Source organism: Schistocerca piceifrons, chromosome X (genome assembly GCF_021461385.2).
Source record: "Schistocerca piceifrons isolate TAMUIC-IGC-003096 chromosome X, iqSchPice1.1, whole genome shotgun sequence".
In the NCBI taxonomy this organism is placed as follows: Eukaryota; Metazoa; Arthropoda; class Insecta; order Orthoptera; family Acrididae; genus Schistocerca; species Schistocerca piceifrons.
In genome coordinates, this window is record NC_060149.1 from 339,361,968 (window position 1) to 339,378,061 (window position 16,094).

Genomic DNA, 16,094 nt, shown 5'->3' on the forward strand with positions numbered 1-16,094 from the left:
AACAGTCTCACAGTACATTTACTCCCTTATGAAGTTTGTTGTCAACAGTCAATTGCAGTTTGGAAACAATGACATTCATAAATATAATACTAAAAGCACAAATTTCCTATATTATTCTTCACATACCTTTAGTGTGGCACAGAAAAGATGGGTGGCAGAGGGGGGATAGGGGGGAGAGGGGAGAGAGGGGAAGAGAGGGGGAAGAGGGGGGAAGAGGGGGGAAGAGAGGGGGGAAGAGGGGGGAAGAGGGGGGAAGAGGGGGGGGGAAGAGGGGGGAAGAGGGGGGGAGAGGGGGGGAGAGGGGGGGAAGAGGGGGGAAGAGGGGGGAAGAGGGGGGGAAGAGGGGGGGAGAGGGGGGGAGAGGGGGGGAAGAGGGGGGAAGAGGGGGGGAAGAGGGGGGAAGAGGGGGGAAGAGGGGGGAAGAGGGGGGAAGAGGGGGGAAGAGGGGGGGAAGAGGGGGGAAGAAGAAGGAAGAGGGGGAAGAGGGGGGAAGGGGGGGGGAAGAGGGGGGAAGAGGGGTAGGGAGAGGGGTAGGGAGAGGGGTAGGGAGAGGGGTAGGGAGAGGGGTAGGGAGAGGGGTAGGGAGAGGGGTAGGGAGAGGGGTAGGGAGAGGGGTAGGGAGAGGGGTAGGGAGAGGGGTAGGGAGAGGGGTAGGGAGAGGGGTAGGGAGAGGGGTAGGGAGAGGGGTAGGGAGAGGGGTAGGGAGAGGGGTAGGGAGAGGGGGATGGGGATGGAGGGGGAGGGGAATGAAGGGGGAGAGGTAGGGGGAGGGGGATGGAGGGGGAGAGGTAGGGGGAGGGGGATGGAGGGGGAGAGGTAGGGGGAGGGGGAGAGGTAGGGGGAGGGGGATGGAGGGGGAGGGGGATGGAGGGGGAGAGGTAGGGGGAGGGGGATGGAGGGGGAGAGGTAGGGGGAGGGGGATGGAGGGGAGAGGTAGGGGGAGAGGCGGAGGGGGAGTGGGGGGACGGAGAGGGGGAGGGGGAGTGAGAGGGGGAGTGAGAGGGGGAGTGAAGAGAGCCAAAGCTCTGTATCTTTTGTTTATGTACCTGTCGACAATGTAACGCTTCTGCCTTTCGATGATTTGTCTCCTTTCTTCCTAAATAATTCAATCATTGAAAGAATTTATCCTGCTCCTATGAAGAATTTCTGTGTGTGTACTGGACTACACATTCAACAGCCCAATATTTCATAGTTTGGGTATCATTATCATTTGTGCGCCATCTACCAAACAATTCACAAAAGCCCATTTATGTGCCACCTACCAAACAATTCACAAAAGCCTCATACACAACAAACATAAATCCTACGATTACGGTTGTGTGTGTGTGTGTGTGTGTGTGTGTGTGTGTGTGTGTGTGTGTGACATCCCCCTCTTCCCCATATTGTTCCAAAAGTTTTTATGTTTATGTTTATTTATCAGTTTTCCTGGGAAAAAAATCACAACCTCAAAATTAGTATTGTCTCACTTATCAATCTCTTTGAGAACTAAATAAATTTCTGGTCGGAATTTTATTTTTTTTATACAACTGTAAATAGTTTGTTCTGTTTGATCCAGAAACAAAAACCTTCAGATAAAAATGAAACTTTCTGAAATAGAGCGCCCCCCCCCCTACACACACACACACACACACACACACACACACACACACACACACACTGTTAGTACTATACAGACCAACTATGTTAAATACTTCCAACATTATATTCTATTGTAGAAAGGTAGGTAAAATTGTAATTACATTTTCTTTCTCCAGTTTGCAAAGTCTTCTTTCCTGATCGGCGGTCCGAGATGACACGTCCATAAAATCCTACAAAAGGTATTAAAAGGGTCACATTAATGAACATGAAGTAAATAAAAAGAAAGAAAGATGTTAAGGAATTTCTTCCCAGACAGGAGAACTGCAAGCTCAGTGGATAAAGGATGGTGGGGGAAAAAAAAAAAATTAGTCAAGACTATTTTGAAGTTTCATCTCCTAGAGTTACCTTGAAATCACTTGCAACTTTACATCAAAAATTGCATTACTGTAGCCGTTTTATCTTTAGAACATATCCAGCAATTACCAAAGAGTATGTGAGGGTGTTCAATTGCTTATATCTGTCAGTATGTACAACAGAGCTGTTTCTCTTAGCCTAGGTATGATAAAAACAAGTACTGAACTATAATATGGAGCACCATTCATTCTGTACCTCAATACAAGAAAGTAACTGAGCATCATTTTAGTGAGCATGGAAGCAAATAATTTTACTCTTGGTTAATAACCACAATTTGGTCACACCCAGTACCACTAACTCCTACTTTGCATGCATCCCAAATGACATTATTGCTCATTGTCAACTTGTGAAGAAGTTCCATACTGAATAGTGAATGCTGGTAAATGGGATGACCAAAAAGTTATGATATGTAGAATAAAGAATTGTTGCTTCATGCAAGATGTGATTCACCAGCTGTAGCAAAGAGAAGATACTCCTCAACAGATGCCATTTTGTTGGCTTGATCATCAACTTCATGCCCACATCTTCTCTTCATTTCCCTACATTCACCCTGTTTCTAAGGAAGTATGGCTGTCTGTACGATTTTTTCTGCAGCATTTGCAACATCAACAGCTTCTTGTGCATTCCTTATCCCTATAACAACCTCGTAATTGGCATTGGCACTCTGCATGATGCAAAAATAAGTGGCATCTGTACCTTACTGTACATGTGGCCCAGGCCCCATGGCCTCTAAACAACACCCACTATCACCCCATGAGGTAGATATTACTGCACTTGCACCACCCATGTTGATATCCACACACTTATTCACTTTCATACAACCCACATTTACTTTGGCACTGAAGTTCCTCCAGACTCCACAATTCCACATAATATCTGATATGATACTGCTGCATTACTTCCTTAACATCAACAACTTTAGTATCCTGTGCACTAAGTCAACTATGAGCAATGTCATTACCCTCTTCATTAATTACCTTTATCTTCCCATTCATAAGGTGGTCTCACCAAGTGTCTAACCAGGATTGGCAAGTTTAACTATATTCGTGCCAACTGGACATACTGTGGGAAGAGGTAAACTAGACACAGGCCTGCTTCCCTCCCTTTCAACTTTCTCCTCCTCTGCCATATCTGACTCTTCTTTCCATCTTCCCTAATATCTTCCTAGTCCTCATCTCCCACGCCATGTTTTCAATCGACCAGTTATCAAATTCTTTCTGCCTCTTTTCTGCATACTCTGCAGTAACTCTAATGCAAATATCACCACTCCACCTTCTTCATGTGATCTACTCCTAACCTCTCAGACAAATTTACATTCCAGAATGTAAAGTTTGGAAGGCAGGAGACGAGGTACTGGCAGAAGTAAAGCTGTGAGTACCGGGCGTGAGTCGTGCTTCGGTAGCTCAGTTGGTAGAGCACTTGCCCGCGAAAGGCAAAGGTCCCGAGTTCGAGTCTCGGTCGGGCACACAGTTTTAATCTGCCAGGAAGTTTCAAATTTACATTGTCTGCTCATAGCTTATCTACTTCGCCTTTTACAATTTCCAATATCTCCTTTCTGGTAGCTCCTTGTGGTACTGAAAACTCTGCTCTAAGAGGTATTATCCATGACAAGATTACCCTTTATCAATTACACAAACACCAACAACAAGGAAACAAACATATTATTATCCCAACACTTTTCACTACTTCACATACCAGCCCATATTCCTTCCTCAACACTACTGCTAGCTCCAAACAGCACACACTATTGTTCTTATCTTACAGTTCTCAAACCTTGGCACCATGTAAGCTCTATTCATGAAATACAACAAAACAGCAAACTAAAATCACATTATGAGGAAGGCACTTAAACTTAACACTATCAGAATACTTCCTTCTGTAACTTAACTACCCTGCCTAAATGGTTGCTCATAATTACTACCCTACACACTGAAAACAATGAGTATTATTTGACAGCACTCAGCTTTGCCCCTTGAACACATGACTGAAACCTTATGTAGTCTTAGACAGTCAGCCATAGTCCTTGCTCGTGATAACACATGTTACAAACCTAACATTCTTATTTATAATGGGTAGTCAGACGGAAACTGAACACTGACCACAAGGGGACCATGGAATGTTTCATTCAAAAGTAAACATCACACATTTATCCCACTGGGAGACAAGGTGATCAAGTCCTGTTTTGTAGAAAGCTGCTGTTCAGAGGATGTCACAGTGTTTCCCAACCAAATCACTGAACCATAGCCTTTGTCCGATTGCTGGTGTGGGGCGGGCATTATTGTGAAGCATGATGATTCAGTCTGGCAGCATTCTTGGGAATTTTAACTTCATGGCTTGTTGGAGCTTCTGCAAAGTTTTTCCGAATACTGCACACTGAGTGTGGTTACATGCTCAAGGAACTCAATGAGTAGTGGGCTCCTGAAGCCGACGAAAAAGGTCATCACCACCTCACCGAAACTTGTGTGAACAGCCGAATTTCTTTAGCGAGAGAGATGTGTGATGTTTGACTTGGCCAATCGCCCTCGGGGTTGTCGGACAGAATCATCCTGTTGTACGTCCGCGGCTCGTGGTCTTGCGGTAGCGTTCTTGCTCCCCGCGCACGGGGTCCCGGGTTCGATTCCCGGCGGGGTCGCGGATTTTCTCTGCCTCGAGATGACTGAGTGTTGTGTGTCTTTCATCATCATTTCATCCTCATTCACTTGCAAGTCGTCGTAGTGGCGTTAAAGAACTTGTGGAGCAGCGGCCGAACCGCCCTGCAAGGGGTCTCGCGGCCACCAATGCCATACACTCATTACTATCCTGTTGTACGATAACACCCGCCTCCCCATTGCCAATTGGATGAACACTAGGCTTCAGTGATTTGATTGGGAAACGCTGCAAAATCCTCCACACAGTCCGGATCTCTCACAGTGTCATTGTTACATCTTCGGTGACCTGAAAAAAGAAATGCACAATGTCAGTTTTAATCTAATGAGGAAGTGGAAGAGCAGGTGCGGTTGTGGATCTGTCAGTGGCCGATCACATTCTACGAAACAGGAAGTGATTGTCTCATCCCCCTATTGTCTTCTCTCCCAGTGGTATAAATGTCTTAACATATGTGGTGACTACTTTTGAATGGAAGCATTCCATGGTTCTGTTGTGCCGGATGTTCGATTTTCATTTGACTGCCCCTCATACATGCCCACAGAACATTCTGCAACTACCCTCCACATACTGTATTTACCAATATAATTACACATTTGGCAAATGATCCAATGTCTCTCTATAATACTTGCAGTAAAAACAAACATAAACAAAAGGCTGCACTAATTCCTGTGTCAACGAAACTGCAACCTCACATTAGTTTCAACCCCCCTATCCCCCCCCCTCCCCCCATCATCCCCATCCCCACCCCTACCTCATCCTCCTCTACGGACAGCAGCTGTAGGCATTGTCAATCCAATTCCTGACACCAGACAAAGCTTTCCAGGGGTGTAAGTCCACTTCTGTGTGGGGTTTGGTCATGGGGGAATGGTAAGGTTGCAGGACCAGATCGTTGGTAGCTTAGACAGATAGCATCAAAAGGCAACATGTTTTATTGGCACTTATTTGATTACACTGGTAGCATATCTGTGAAGGTGATGCTCGCACACTCTTGCAGCACATGGTGAGGATAGTGCGAGGCAGCAGAAGGTTGATGGCTGCCACGCTGCTGACTCCACTAGCTTACACAGCAGCGTGTGGCCCCATAAGTGGGACTCGGCCGTACACAGATGGAGGCAGTGGCACTCAAGACTACCAAGTTACATGAAGGTGTGTCAGCCTCCAGAGGTGGAAGCCACCTCACAGAGGGATGTGGTGTGGCACCTGGGTGCCTGTACCAGAATGGAAGGATGGGTGACTGTACCGCCCTCCAGGATTGGAGTCTGGCAGGTCCTGGAGGGGACCAGGAAGCAGCCTGTTGGTGGAGAAGTATGATCAGTGCAGTTATGGATGCCCAGACTTGTAGTGGCTGCGTGCTGTCGCATGTCAAACTACCAGCATGGCCCTCTTGACACAGTAGGCACTGCTCGACTGCTAGTCCCTGTGCTCAAATAATTATCTGCACCCATTCACACCTCACTTCTTGTGCCAACATGCTGTTTCCAGTTGTACTCTGTGTAACAAATCTGTGGCCCAGGGGTGTGAAACGGCTTGCTTTGATCTGCAAGAGTTCTTTTATACAGCTTTGGTTGCAGTATCATGGTGCTTGGCCTAATCTGCCTCATGCTGTTTGAAAAGCCCCATGCTGCAGTCGGTATGCTGGTATGTAGTGCACATCAGTGCCTTCCACTGCTGTGGCTGAACTGCTAGTTTCTGATGTACCGCCCAAAAACTATGGTTTCCATTATCTTTAAAGATTCATCGTAGTTCAACCCTATCAACCCAAAATATAGTGCTGACATTTCTCTGTACTTGAACCTTTGCAGAACCACTCACTCAAGAACATAGAAGCAATTGTCATTTCAAATACGAAGCCCAAGTTGATCTATTGATGTGTCATTGGACTGGCAGATCACAATTTTAATGTAATTTGCTGAGTCTCAGATACCCTCTGTGTGTTCAACATGTCTGACTGAGTACACAGAATCCAGTCATCCCTGCCTAGAGTTAATCTTGGCAAAATTCTTTTAGGAAACATCCGGATGCTTGATAAGCCCAGACAGGAAAGTGGTCACACAAATAGAGGTCATAAGCTATTCACTGGATAGTGTTGAAGTGCCACATGTGACTGAGGAAGAAGAGGATGACAGGTCAGTAGCGGTGATTGACTCTGAAGCCAGCATATGCCCAGCGTATTCAGTAGTGACAGCAGTAAGTGACATATGGTCTTTGTTGCTGATGAATACAGCCATTCCCACATTAGCTCCTCTACATCTGTATTATATATTCCACAAGCAACTATACAGTGAATGACAATTGGTCTGTTATACCAGCACCATCGAATTTGTCTTATTCATGTAGTAAGCGACAGAAAATGTATTATAATGAAACTGTTATTGAGGAAGTGCCAATCTCTTACTACATCAGTCTAACAGAATGTTAGCTTGAAGATAATTTCAAGCATGTCTCCTTTTCCGCTGAAATATAACTTCCACACATATAGTTCCTCAAACCATATCAGTTCCACTGGAAAATTGGGTATGTCATATCAGTAGAGCCTATATTTATTTTCTCCTTTACTTTCTGCTTAGGTGGGCAAGTATGGTAAAAAGAAGAAATCGCAAGACATTTTGTGACATATGGCAGGCATCCATATATATTCCACTGATAACCACTGAGATGTCCTTAGCACCTAACAACATAAGATATCTAAAAGATGGCTTATAGTGTAGTGTATCAGCACCTTTCCCCACTTTTTGAGAATTTTCCCTGTCAAGTAGAGAGAAGTGCGTCAGTAGATGCAGCACAATTCCTTTGTCTCATGTTCCCAAAGAGGAGGCTGTTTCAATGGGTGTTTTCTACAAAATCATAAATGAACACACTTTTTCTACTGTTTCCTAAGTAACTGGCCAGTGATGAGGAATTCATTTCAGTGGTTGAACTCTTTATCAACTTGAGTGGAAGAATATTCCAAGTTCGGCAACTGCTGTAGATTACAGATATTTTCTATTTCTGCATTCCCATCAAAATTTGTTGTTCTCATTTAGCACAATTAATAATTGACTGGACAAAATTCATTTAGTTGGCTGAACAAAGAAATTCCGTTTTTCATTTCCCCAAAAACTCATTGCTTCATCTTATCTTATACAAGTGGACTATACCAACACAGAAAGGAGAGAGCATACGAGTTCACAAGTATAATTGAGGACTCGTGGCACTGCTGCTGCATACACAACTGTTGTACATGATAATGATTATTATTTACCAATACAATGACTGACCAGTTAGCAGTGTATATTTTCCTGATTTTTTAAAAATATAGTAAATATAAAAATAATACATTCAATAAGTAATTTTCAACCAATATCACCTAGAACTGCAACTTGAACTTTGTTTTTAAAACAATGAATAAAACTTACACAATAATAAATGCTCCTAAATGCCACCCCACCTCCCCCCCCCCCCCCACCAAAAACAAGTGGGGGGGGGCGCAGGTAGATAAATTTTGGGAGCAGAATAAATAAAAGGAATATAAAAATCTTATTGGGAGACTTCAATACCCAGTTGGGAAATAGAAAGCAAATATAAAAATATAACTGGAAAGTGGATTCCAGATAACTCCACAAACAAGAATAACCAAAAATTTCTGGAAATCTGCAGAGAACACAACCTCGTATTACATCATCATACTTCAAGAGGAAGCTAAATAAGCTTAAAAAATGGAAACATCCAAGTCAGAGGAAGGGAGAATGGCAGCTAGACCATTTCTGTACTAGTTTCTACAGGGAAATTTACAATGTTAAAGTACTGAAGGAAATCAAATTCACTCCGTCACAGAAAAAGAATATAAAAACCAATAGAACAAACAACTGATGTGGGTCGTAGATCCTAACTAAAAATGACAAATATCAACAAATAAGAAACCGTTAAACTACCAGATGATATAGAATAACTGGTACAGTCTTTTAAACAAATTTAAATATTTAGGTGAAACCATACCATACAACCTAAATGAGACACCAGCATGGCAAAATAGAAGCAAAACTGAACCAAGTGAATTATAGCCAAAAACTCAACCAAAAATGCCTATCAATAGCTGCAAAATCAATTTTTTTAAAAAAGAGTTATACAACCAGTAATAAAGATTGCAGCTGAAGCCACTTTCAAAACAACTACTACAGCAGAAATTGGACAGGATACTCAAGACAGAATAGAGATAATTAGGACATGCATAAACAAACAATATGAAGAAATGGGCATTGGAAAATAGCTTCAAATGAAACTGTATACAAGAAAATAAAACACTGTGCCAATCATCAACTACCAGAATTGTGTGTCGACGCAACGTGCTATCTATAAATAACCAAAACCGTGACTTTCCAATCTTGTGCCACCATTGTGGTTTGTTCTTTAGTCTTATTCCGGCACTTGGCATGTAATGGTGTATTGTGTACAGTGTTGTTAATAAATACAGAGTTTCATATAAAGTGGTGTTCAGGTTACACTGTTCTACAAAAAAAACCTTTTTTTCTATTTCTGATAAAAAATATTGTGATCCTAGTTGTATTTTGAGCGCTGAATTGAAAACTGTTTTTGGTTTTTTTCTGTCAGAGATAGTTTATGAGTAATCGCAATTTTATATCTCTTTTCAGTTTCTGATATAGTGCAGCAACGGTGAGGCGAAATTCGACAAACAAATGCACATCTTTATGATGTTATAAGTTCATCACATTAATGGAGGGTAGGATCTAACATATAACACAGTAACCTTTGTGTATACACTTTGAAGCATTTATTTGACATGAGAAATTACAGAAAATTGACAGACAATGAGCCACTGCCTTGTAATGCACATCACTTTTTTCTCTTGTATCGTGAATCTTTCTTCTCTCGAATGATATTCCAGCAATAATCTGCTAACATAGAAGGTACCCACTTCCCTTCATAGCGCCATTCTGTGGTAGAAATGTCTTTATGGAATCTTTCCCCATGTTCATCTGATACGTCACTACAACTCTCTGTGAAGTAGTCCAGAAGAGAGTCCATAATATGTACCCTCAAAGACATATTGCACACCAAATCCTGATATGCTTTGATCGTATCCTTCACCATTGTTTTGTGGTTAGTAGCTCTTCTTCTTCCGAGGAAGTTTTCCGACACCATCTTGAAACAGTTCCGTGCGGTTTTTTCTTTATCGGTTAAACATGCTTCAAAATTTGCATCTTTCTGCAGCTCCCTGATTTGTGGGCCTACAAATACACCTTCCTTTATTTTTGCAGCTGAAAGACGGGGGAATTTGGTAGCTAGATATGCAAACCCACAGCCTGTTGGATCCATGGCCTTCACGAATTGTTTCATCAGGCCAAGTTTGATGTGAAGCGGTGGAAGTAGTATATATTCAGGAGCTACCAGACTTTCACGTTGTACATTCTTTTCGCCAACTTTCCATCTTTGCCTAGGCCATTTCTTTTTCACGTAGTGAGAATTTCGGTCTCGACTATCCCACTCGCAAAGAAAACAGACATACTTTGTGTAGCCTTGTTGCATTCCCAGTGTCATAGCAATTACCTTGAAATCTGCACATATTTTCCATTTGTGTTCATTGTATTTTAATGAATTTAGCATCCTTTGTACGAATTCGTAACTCTCTTTTGTCAAACTAGCGTAAGCTACTGGAACAGAGGGTACTTTATTTCCGTTATGGATCAAAACACCCTTCAGACTTGTTTTCGATGCATCTATGAAAAGTCTCCACTCCTGTGAAATATAACTGAAGTTCAGCACTTTCATCAGGCCAGCAACGTCATTGCAAAATGTCAGTGCTTCGTCAGTTGAAAAATAAGAAATAAAGGCATGTTCTCTGTGCCTGAACACACTGATTTTAGTACTTTGGTGCAGTAGATTATACTCTTGTAATCTTGAACCAAGATGTTCTAGATCACGTACTAAATCTTTTAAATCTGCCTGTGTTAACAAATGTGGCGATGACTCACTTTTGCAGTGATATAAAGATTCATCATCTGTGATTTCTTCAGTACTACTTATTCCACTGTTACTCGGAATTTGACCTCGAGCCCTTGAAGGTACTAGAAGGCTGTCGGAATGCTGCACTGGTATTCTCGGTGAAGGCAGATCTGGGTAAACAATGTGCCTCTTCGACTTTTTGTTTGTAAAACCCTGAATTTTTGTTAGACAGAAATAACAATCAGTAACATGGTCCTTAGGGTCCCTCCACACCATGGGAACATCAAACAACACCACATTCTCTTTACCTTTCCACCACCGAATTAGTTTGCAGTAACATGTAGCACAACAGAAATGTGATGCCCATTCTTTATCTTGGTCTCCTACCTCTACTCCAAAGTAATGTTTGTATGCTTTCTTTATGACTGAAGAAATTTTCTTCCTATTTCTGGCAAAAGTGAACTTCCCACAGATGAAGCAGAACTTGTCCGGCTTATATCGACTTCCACGACGACGTGGTATTTCTGCAAATTTAAAAATACCACTTTGGTAATACACCTGTATTAAATTAATAGTAGGGAACTAGAGGAACGCTGATGTGTAAAAACAAGCAGTCGTTTTACCTTTAGAACCAGGCTCAATCAGTTTACACACAGGAACTAAAAATTTCAACCGTACCCGGAAATATGACAGACAGTTACTTGTCAGCCAAAACACCCACTCGTTAAGACAGACACAAATTGCGGCTAACACCACTGTTGTAAACTCGATGCACCTGCCCCGTGGAAGCGCGAAGCTTTACTGCCGAGGCAGCGACCGGCTGTCGCCGTTCGAGTTAATAAGATGTTTCAGGTGGTCTTAATGACATAGGTGTGGCGGGGGATAGCCTAATGATGTCTGATTCTTCCCACCTGCTGTTGCACAAGAAATTATCACGTTCTATCACTACTGGATGCGGCAACATATCCGTTTTTCTCTATAACGTCTCTGTGTTTGCCATGAATTGTGAATATACATATATATACATATTACATAAAAAGTATCCCTGACAACGATATTTTGTTTACATATTTGAATTTCCCACGGTAAAATGGTCTAGAAGCAAATACTTTAATATCATAAATAGAACCCATGTCAAACAGTGTTATTAATACGACAATTGTGTGACCTGTTCCTCATAGTGGTGACCCCAGACTTTTTTGATACAACCACACACCTATTTTGCTACAGCTGTTTCACATTATTCATGTGCCATAAAGTACTAATCAACCACCTCATGGTGTGTGATCCAGAAGTGGCCATGAATTTGCCTACAGTCTCTTTCACTGACACACTGCCGGCAGTTCGGACATAAATAGTTCTGAGTGTATTTTCACACCTGTGAGTTCCCAAGCCGGCACAATATAACTTACCCATTACTGTCCATGAGCTGTGGCGCGCACTGACTGCACCATCTCTATGTGTGCGGAAGTCCCCAGGCTTCGTATCACAGCTACAACAAGAACAACCTTAGCCACAGTGCCCCACAACATTTGAAGGGAGCACACTAAATATACACACTAGGCAGAGATCAGAACCAACCAACAAACAGAAGAAACCCACAAAACCGGCATGGCAACACAGGCTACAGATCAGAATAGAAAAACTGAGAAAAGACATCGGACAGCTAACACAATTTATAAGAAATGAAATGTCAGACAAAAAACGAAAAAGGTTGGGTAAAATCTCACAAGAAGAAGCGATAGAGCAATTAGATGAAAAGAAGCAGAAATTACAAGCATTGGCCAAATGACTTAGAAGATACAAAAAAAGTGAAAATAGAAGGAAACAAAATCAAACATTCAACACAAACCAAAAGAAATTTTACCAGACAATAGATAACACACACATTAAAATAAACAATCCACCAAACATAACAGACATGGAACACTTCTGGAGCAACATATCGTCAAACCCAGTACAACATAACAGGCATGCACGGTGGATACAAGCAGAAACAGACACATACAAGATGATACCACAAATGCCTCAAGTGATAATTTTGCAACATGAAGTCACCTGAGCAATTAATTCTACACACAATTGGAACCCCTGGAAAAGATAAAATAGTAAATTTCTGGCTAAAGAAGTTCACCTCAACACATTCACATCTAACTAAATTATTTAACAATTACATTGAAGACCCATACACATTCCCTGACACACTTACACATGGAATAACTTATCTGAAACCTAAAGATCAGACAGACACAGCAAACCCAGCAAAATATCGCCCCATAACATGCCTACATGCCTACCAACAATATACAAAATATTAACTTCAGTCATTACACAGAAATTAATGACACATACAACACAGAACAAAATTATAAATGAAGAACAAAAAGACTGTTGCAAAGGAGCACGAGGATGTAAAGAGGAACTGATAATAGATGCAGAGGTGAAATATCAAGCTAAAACTAAACAAAGGTCGCTACACTATGCATACATTCATTACCAAAAAGCTTTTGATAGTTTACCCCACTCATAGTTACTACAAATATTGGAAATATACAAAGTAGATCCGAAATTGATACAGTTCCTAAACATAGTAATGAAAAATTGGAAAACCACACTTAATATCCAAACAAATTCAAAAAATATCACATCACAGCCAATACAGATCAAGAGTGGAATATACCAAGGACACTCATTAAGTCCTTTCTGGTTCTGCCTTGCTCTGAACCCACTATCCAACATGCTAAATAATACAAATTATGGATACAATATTACTGGAACATACCCACACAAAATCACACATTTGCTATACATGGATGACCTAAAACTACTGGCAGCAACAAATCAACAACTCAACCAATTACTAAAGATAACAGAAGTATTCAGCAATGATATAAATATGGCTTTTGGAACAGACAAATGTAAGAAAAATAGCATAGTCAGGGGAAAACACACTAAACAAGAAGATTACATATTGGATAACCACAGCGACTGCATAGAAGTGATGCAAAAAACAGATGCCTATAAATATCTAGGATACAGACAAAAAATAGAAATAGATAATACAAATATTAAAGAAGAACTAAAAGAAAAATATAGACAAAGACTAACAAAAATACTGAAAACAGAATTGACAGCAAGAAACAAGACAAAAGCTATAAATACTTATTCTATACCAATATTGACCTACTCATTTGGAGTAATGAAATGGAGTAACACAGAGGGTGCGTTTCTGGATGAGGTATCGAATATATTGCTTCCCCCTACTTATACCTCCCGAGGAGATCACGAATGTAAAATTAGAGAGTTTAGAGCGCGCACGGAGGCTTTCAGACAGTCGTTCTTCCCGCGAACCATACGTGACTGGAACAGGAAAGGGAGGTAATGACAGTGGCACGTAAAGTGCCCTCCACCACACACCGTTGGGTGGCTTGCGGAGTATCGATGTAGATGTAGATGCACTCAATACACTTACATGATCACAATACCACAAATATAGAATACATCACATACCTTCAGCAACAGAAAGATTCACATTAAGCAGAAAGGAAGGAGGAAGGGGATTTATCGATATAAAAAACCTACATTATGGACAGGTAGACAATTTAAGAAAATTCTTTCTAGAACGAGCAGAAACTAGCAAAATACACAAAGCAATCACTTATATAAATACATCGGCTACACCACTGCAATTTCATAACCACTTCTACAACCCTTTAGATCACATAACATCAACAGATACAAAGAAAGTAAATTGGAAAAAGAAAACACTACACGGCTAGCACCCATATCATCTAACACAGCCACACATCGATCAAGACGCATCCAACACATGGCTAACAAAAGGCAATATATACAGTGAGACGGAAGGATTCACGATTGCAATACAGTATCAAACAATAAACAACAGATATTACAGCAAGCATATTATTAAAGATCCCAATACCACAACAGATAAATGCAGACTTTGCGAACAACAAATAGAAACAGTAGATCACATCACAAGCAAATGTACAATATGAGCAATTACAGAATACCCCAGAAGACATAACAATGTAGCAAAAATAATACATCAACAACTTGCCATACAACATTAACTAATAAAACAACATGTTCCCACATACAAGTATGCACCACAAAATGTACTGGAGAATGATGAATACAAATTATACTGGAACAGAACCATTATAACAGATAAAACAACACCACATAACAAACCTGACATCATACTCACCAATAAAAAGAAGAAATTAACACAACTAATCAAAATATCCATACCCAATACAACAAATATACAGAAGAAAACATGACAAAAAAATTGAAAAATACATCCAACTGGCTGAGGAAGTCAAGGACATGTGGCATCAGGATAAAGTTGACATTATACCAATTATACTATTAACTACAGGAGCCATACCACACAATATCCACCAGTACATCAACGCAGTACAGCTACATCCAAACGTATATATACAACTATAGAAATCTGTAATTATTGATACAGGTTCAAAAACCCAAAAGTTCCTAAATACAATGTAACATATACCGTACAGTTAAAAGGAAGTCAAGCTTGATCAAGGTCTGCGTCACTTTCCATTTTTAACCAGACATAACATCTGAGAAAGGAAAGAAATTATAACAATAATAAATACTAACACTAATTATGTCTGTGAAGACAATATGATCCTTGTGTCCTATCAACATAGGCTCAGTAACTTGGTGAAAGTGTGTGTATGTCAATATAATGGTTAGACATTTCCTGAATGGTAATTAAATAATAAAATAAATTTATAGCAGTATTCATAAAAGTTACTGAAATGAATGATAAGCAACACAACTTGCCACAAGCAACAGGAAACACAAACAAAATATATTCCAACACATTTAACTTTTGCCCTTGATGTACTAGTACATATTAGTAGTCTCATTCCATTAATGTGTTATACAGCATTCTACCTCGACAGGAAAGGGGTGGTAAACAGTACTTTGTTCTCCGTACGTCACATTTTGTCTCCATACATCACATTTTGTTAATAGTGGAAGAGTCACTATAGTGTGGGATATTATAAGTATGTCGTCCACTCACACATCAGTTATAAAATAAGCTGATATCGGTAATAGCAGCAGCAACTAATGGTATCAGCAACATTATTAAAAAGGTCTGCAATGGAAATTACCTGATTATTAACAACAGCCCATTACTTTAGCTCTGGCAGTGGTACACTACAATAGCAAGATCATACACTCTACTTCTGTACCGTGTCCAAGATAGTCTTATCCTCATGTGTGCTTCTGTAAGAGGGAAAAAGTTAATGAGTGGGAAGCAATCCAGTGTCATTATTCTCATACTCGTTATACTTGTTGAACTATAGCAGGAAGGTACGAAACCAGTATAGCACTGACATAACAGTGACATGTGCATTTCTAACATACGAAACCCTCAACACTGGATTCATACTTACTCTGTTTCAGATCTCTAGCTTTCACACAACTTTTATTTCAAAGAATGTATTTCAAGG

The 16,094-nt window shown here is 40.8% G+C and overlaps 1 protein-coding gene across 3 annotated transcripts in view; it reads right to left on the bottom strand.

Moving 5' to 3' along the window:
* LOC124722973 (spindle assembly abnormal protein 6 homolog) overlaps positions 1-16,094 on the bottom strand; it is a 262,501-nt gene that overhangs the window by 121,125 nt on the left and 125,282 nt on the right. For all 3 annotated transcript variants that reach the window (XM_047248141.1, XM_047248142.1, XM_047248143.1), the window contains one exon: positions 1,740-1,808. In XM_047248141.1, the coding sequence (XP_047104097.1) occupies positions 1,740-1,808 (69 nt within the window). The remainder of the gene's footprint in view (positions 1-1,739; positions 1,809-16,094) is intronic.